Genomic DNA, 6,319 nt, shown 5'->3' with positions numbered 1-6,319 from the left:
TCTTCTTGTGGGGTTCGTCGTCGTCCTCACTTGGTGTGTCGAGCCCCTTGTGTTCGGCGTTGAGTTTGCCGGCTTGCTTGAAAACCCAACAATCTCTATGGGTATAGTTCGCAGGCTTCCCGGGAGTACTGGGTATTTGACATATCTTGTCCAACATTTTGTTTAAGTTGGATAGCTCGTCCCTGTTATCCTTGAGGGGCGGCTTTCTCTGATTTTGCCGCGAGCTTTAGAATCCGGCGTTGACCGCCGTGCTCTTTGGGCTGTTTCCCTTATTCCGGCGTTGGTCCTTGCTGCGTCGGGGTTTTCCGTTTCCATCCCTAACTTCGGATGTACTTGGGTTGCTGGTGCTACATCTTGCCAACCAGCTGTCCTCTCCTGCGCAAAAGCGGGTCATGAGGCTTGTTAATGCGGCCATTGTTCTTGGCTTTTCTTGGTCGAGGTGTCTGGCGAGCCATTCGTCTCGAACGTTATGCTTAAAAGCTGCTAGGGCTTCGGCGTCCGGATAGTCGACTATTTGATTCTTTTTAGTAAGAAATCTGTTCTAGAATTTCCGGGCTGACTCTCCGGGCTGTTGAGTTATGTGACTGAGATCGTCTGCATCCAGAGGGTGGACATAGGTCCCTTGAAAATTTGCCCGGAAAGCATCCTCAAGCTCTTCCCAACTTCCAATGGTGTTTTTGGGAAGGCTTTTGAGCCAATGCCGGGCTGGCCCTTTAAGCTTGAGGGGTAAGTATTTTATGGTGTGGAGGTCATCTCCTCTGGCCATGTGTATGTGGAGGATATAATCCTCGATCCAGACCCAGGGTCTGTTGCTCCGTCGTACGCCTCTATGTTTACGGGCTTGAATCCCGCTGGAAATTCATGGTCCAGCACCTCATCGGTGAAACATAGGGGGTGTGCGGCACCCCTGTATTTGTGTGTGCCGTGATGTTCGGATATTTGTTGTGTTGCATTGCTTACTAGAGCTTGCTTTCCTGGCCCGTAGATAGATCTGGCTGGGCCGTCTTTTTGATGCGGATCCTTTGGTGGATAGCGTGCCGACTTGTGTGCGGCGCCGCTTGCCGCTCCATGCTGGCCATGCGGTCGTCTATCCGACCGGATGGCTTTCCTATTTTTTGATTGCGGGGGCTCTAAGGCCTCCTCGCCAAATTCAGGCAGTAGCTTTCGCTTTGGATAGCTTTTTGTGTGGCGATGGCCGCCATATTTGTCTGCGGTGTTGCGTACTTTGCTCCATCTGATTATGAGTGCATCTTCCATAGTTTTGAGCTTCCGCTTCTGCTTTTCCAGGCTATGCGCAGTGGCGATGAGACTTTTGTGGAGCTTCTTCTGCTCCATGAGTTTATCCGGCGTAAGGTCGTCCGGACTGTTGTTTTTGCCGGGGGCGGGGTGTTCGCTTTGTTTATCCAAGTTGCCCTGTTCGGACGCTTTCTCGAAGGCATGTTCGTCATCCGCCGGCTTGTCCTACTCTATGGTTGGGTCTGTATGGCTGCTGTCTCTGTCGAGGCCGGGCTTGGAGTGGCGCTTACGTCGCTGCTTTGATTGCTTTTTGAGTGAACGATCCCTCGTTGCATCCCTGTGTTCCTCGTTGTCACTTCCTTTGGGTGTGTCCACCACGTATACATCATGAGATGAGGTGGCTTTCCAGTGCCTTATAGGCGTTGGTTCATGTTCATCTCCTACATCGTCGTCCATACCGTCGATGTCTTTGGATTCGAAGTCGAGCACGTCGTTTAAATTATTGACAGTGGCTACGAAGTGGGTGGTGGGTGGTCATCGAATTTCTTCGTTGTCCACATCCCAATCCTGCCGGTCATAGTCCGGCCAGGGCTCTCCTGACAAAGAGAGAGACCTGAGTCAATTCAGAATGTCGCCGAAGGGTGAGTGCTGAAAGATGTCTGCGGCGGTGAACTCCATGATCGGCACCCAATCTGATTCGATTGGTAGGGGCGCAGAGGGCTCGGAGTCCGGAGAGGAGTCCGGCACCTTGGAGTCACGGGCTTCGCAGAGGATAAGGCTGGTGTTCGGCTTGATCGCCGTAGAGATTGCAGCACCCGAGGCGGTGTCTAACCACCCATCCTCGATTGGTGTGATCGGCTCCGAGCTAGGGGTCGGAGCAGACACAGATGCGGCCTCCAGGGCACTGTTCGGCGGCAAAGCTAGATCATGCCCATTGTGACAGTGCAGCGCGCTTGGCTGTGGCTCGAATCCATCGAAGATCAAGTCTCCGCGGATGTCGGCTGTGTAGTTCAAACTTCCAAATCTGACCTGATGGCCAGGGGCGTAGCTTTCGATCTGCTCCAGATGACCAAGCGAATTGGCCCACAGTGCAAAGCCGCCGAATACAAAGATCTGTCCAGGGAGAAAAGTCTCACCATGGGACGCATCGCTGTTGATGATCGGAGAATCCATCGGGCCAAAAAGTGACGACACAGAGGAACTCTCAATGAAAGCACCAATGTCGGTGTCAAAACCAGCGGATCTCGGGTAGGGGGTCCCGAACTGTGCGTCTAGGCGGATGGTAACAGGAGGTAGGGGACACAATGTTTTACCCAGGTTCTGGCCCTCTTGATGGAGGTAAAACCCTACGTCCTTCTTGATTGATATTGATGATATGGGTAGTACAAGAGTAGATCTACCACGAGATCAGAGAGGCTAAACCCTAGAAGCTAGCCTATGGTATGATTGTTGTTCATCCTACGGACTAAGACCCTCCGGTTTAGATAGACATCGGAGAGGGCTAGGGTTACACAGAGTCGGTTACAATGGTAGGAGATCTACATGTCCTTATCGCCAAGCTTGCCTTCCACGCCAAGGAAAGTCCCTTCCGTACACGGGACGAAGTCTTCAATCTTGTATCTTCATAGTCCAGGAGTCCGGCCGAAGGTATAGTCCGGCTATCCGGACACCCCCTAATCCAGGACTCCCTCAGCGAGCAACACGAAGGCAGACTTTAATGCATCTTCATCCCGCGAAGTTGCAGTGGTAGTAGGGGTCAGCCTCCTGCTCTTTTGAAATGTCCCAACCTGTCACGATGTTGTCGATTGTCTTCCATGACTTGTACGTGGCGTACGCATCTATTCCTGCATGCTCGATGAGCTTGTCTGGCAGCGGGTTGGTCCCCCATAGTTTGTGGTCTTCCTTCTTCTCGATCTTCTTCTTCATGCCTTTCTAGAATGGGTGGATGACACCGCCTGCAACAAGTCATAGTATTTGTTGGTGGTTGGATCTTTCCGTTTGCGCTGCATGTCGATGAAATTGTTGGGGTTGATCTCCAAACCAGACTTGTCCAGCACCCGCTTGTCACCTCCAATACTAAAACCGACAAATGTGTACAATTTCTCCTCCCGCGGGAACTGTTTGAGGCTCTTGGTCCTACAAGGGGGAGACACATATTGAAGGTTAGTGTTCTTTTTTGAAGATTTAATTCTTGTGCTTTTTGGTTTTACAAGTGATAATCCATGAGGTAGATCCTTATATAGTATAAGTCATGGATGGATGTAGTTCAGAAACTAGTACACAAAGTCCTAAAATTAAATTAAACTACACCATGTAATTTTTCTTTTTTGCTATCTTCAGTGCTTCACCAAATGCTTCACCAAATTGAAGAATCATTTTTACTAGAGTCAATGATATATGTGCTGCTTGATTCAAGTTTAGTTTTCTTTTTTGTTGAATAAAAGACATATACCAGTGCTTGATACATATTTGTGCATCAATTCTATATCAAGTTCAGAAATTAATTTGAGCAACATGTGCATCCAGATATGGACCTATACCACTTCACCAAACATCTTTTAATACAACAATTCTATAAACTATACTAGTGCATCAAGATCAGAATATATGCTTGTACATCAAGTTCAGAAATTAATTTGGGGCATCAAGTTCAGAATTCTATAAACATTTTTCAGATACTAATCCAATGCATCAGTTTTCAGATGCTAATCTGGTGAAACAATCCACTTCACAGTTTCAGAAATGCATGTAACTTGAGAAACATGTACTCGTAAATCCACTTCACAAACTATAGTAGTTCATCTAGTTGGGAAACAAGTTTAATGAAGTTTTTAGGGAGTAGTACTAGTACAATAGATGAATGAACAGTAGTATGGGTTACCACTTTGTGGCCGCTGCGATGTGGTACACCAAGCAGAATTCCTCGACGCACAACTTCAGGACTGCCGTCATCTGTGGAGTTTCATCTTCGCTTGTGTATTCCACATCAACTCCGATGAAGCTCGGATACAAGCCGCCGCCCTTCATCCTGAGCCTGCTCATCATCTCGTCGGCCTTGTCTGGTTTGCTGGTGCAGACGATCTCCAGCGTCTCTTTGCCGTGGAGCTCAACCCCTGTGAGGGTTTTCGTGTACTCGCGCTTCTCTCCGGGGATGTGAACGTCGACGAGGTTGCTGGTCTTGTCTGACGTCTCGCCATGATGTCGCTTGGCGGACGGTTCCTCCACCATCGCCTTCCTTCGGCGATTGTGGGCTTTGGAGAGAGAAGTTTGTGGTTTGTGTGCAGTGGAGATGGAAGCGGCAATGATGGTTCCTGTGAATGAGGCAGAGACGGAAGACAATGGGGTATTTTGCAGTTCGTCGATGGGGATGTGTGGGAGGCGGTTCGTCGGGGCCGTGGGTGTAGTGGTTGTGGGGGTCCCGGTCTGCAATCCCTTGTGGCAACCCACTACAAGAAATATGTCAACTTGTGACCACCACTATTGGTCACTGAATGGTCACAAATTTCCATTTGTGACCTTTTTGTGACCAAAAACATAAGGTCAAAAGCTGGCCGTCATAAACTGACATTAGCGACCTTTCTTCTGGAATGGTCGCAAATGTTTATGACCAAAAAAAGGTCGTAGATTTAACGACCAACTGTTTTGGTCACTACCAATCCGACCACACCACGTTAGATCCACCGTGGCAAGCTGACCTGGCAGACTTACGACCAAATGAAAAGGTCGTAAAATAGAATCAGCCCGGTCCATTTCAGCCATCTTGATGGGCCAAGCCCAATAATTCAGCCCATTTAATTTTTTTCTCTTTATTTTGCTTTGCATGGGCCTGGCCCAATAATTTGGCCTTTTATTTTCTGGGAATGGAGCCTTTTTATGATGATTTTTTTATATTCCACTATTGTTTTGGGCCACAGTCTTTTTAGTCTAGTTTGAATTTGGGCCTTGGCGTTTTTATTTTGTGTTATGCAGCCTTTTGTAATTTTTTTTCTTACAGTCATTTCTTTTTTTAGGTCCAAGCCTTTTTAGTCTAATTCTTGTTTGGGCCTCGGCCTTTTTAGAGCCCAGGTTCATATTTTGCATGACTTCAGAAAATGATCCACAAGCCCAGGTTCACAAGATCCACATAACTATAAACAGGCCCAGGTTCACAAGATCCACAAGTGATTCACAAGGCTTAAAACAGCTAGGTGCAAAACACTACCAGATGCAAAACACTACCAAGTGCAAAATGCAACAAACACTACCAGATGCAAAACACTACAAGATCCACATAAGTTCACGACCTACTACGACATAACTTCACATCAAGTTCAAAGACAAACTGCACAGCAAGTTCAAAGACCATCAAACTGCCTTAGCTCCAAAGAGAGCCATCAAGTGGGATAACTGCTCTTCCTGCTCTTGAGACTTCTTGCGCCGCAGCTCAAGTTCCTTGTCGCGTGCAGCTTCAGATTCTTCCGCCTTCATCTTGATTGCCGCCAATTCTTCTTGCATCACTTCAGCTTGAAGCTCAGACCTCTCCAGCTTCTGCTCAAGGTCACGAACATGAGCAGCAACTTCAGTTGTTGCTTTGCCAGAGTTGTTCCTAGATGACTGGAGCCCAACATTCCTGAGGAATGTGCTTTGCTTGACTTCGGTCTTGAGGACTTGTTCGACAATTTCAACAGCAGACTTTGGCTCTTCACCTTCTGGTACCGGCGTGTCCTTCATTTTTTCCATCTCAAGCTAGCATATGGAGGAAAATGATAGGCATTAGTGGGAGATCTATTTCACATTTTGCAAACCAAACAAAGCAAGATAAACCAAACCAGCACACAAATGGATTATTTGAAGTAACCAAACCAGCACACAAAATCTATACAAGAAGATGATGACTAGTGACCTGGAGACATGCAATTGGAACAATATGATCACTTCATTAAGCCTAGAATGGTGGTTCTATATAAGATGGCTTCCCGAGTGAGCCGATCATCAAACTAACATTCAGATCAAATTTCATCATATCATAAAAAATGCATCAAATAGCTACAGCAAGTTCTGATATCTTTGTTGAACTATCAAACAACATCAAAGCATGAAACAT

At 47.3% G+C, this 6,319-nt stretch overlaps 1 protein-coding gene across 1 annotated transcript; it reads right to left on the bottom strand.

The window, feature by feature from the left end:
• Positions 1-3,158: 3,158 nt before the first annotated feature.
• Positions 3,159-4,464, bottom strand: LOC147970616 (uncharacterized). Its single transcript, XM_087523519.1, has 2 exons — positions 4,118-4,464; positions 3,159-3,372 (listed from the first exon to the last, which is right to left on the bottom strand). The coding sequence occupies exons 1-2, from the start codon at positions 4,462-4,464 to the stop codon at positions 3,159-3,161; spliced, it is 561 nt and encodes a 186-aa protein (XP_087379645.1).
• Positions 4,465-6,319: the final 1,855 nt, after the last annotated feature.

This window comes from Triticum urartu, chromosome 5A (genome assembly GCF_056163025.1).
Source record: "Triticum urartu cultivar PI428250 chromosome 5A, HENAU_Tu73, whole genome shotgun sequence".
NCBI classification, from domain to species: Eukaryota; Viridiplantae; Streptophyta; class Magnoliopsida; order Poales; family Poaceae; genus Triticum; species Triticum urartu.
The sequence above is the reverse complement of the archived record's forward strand: the minus strand, read 5'-3'. Positions and strand labels throughout refer to the sequence as shown.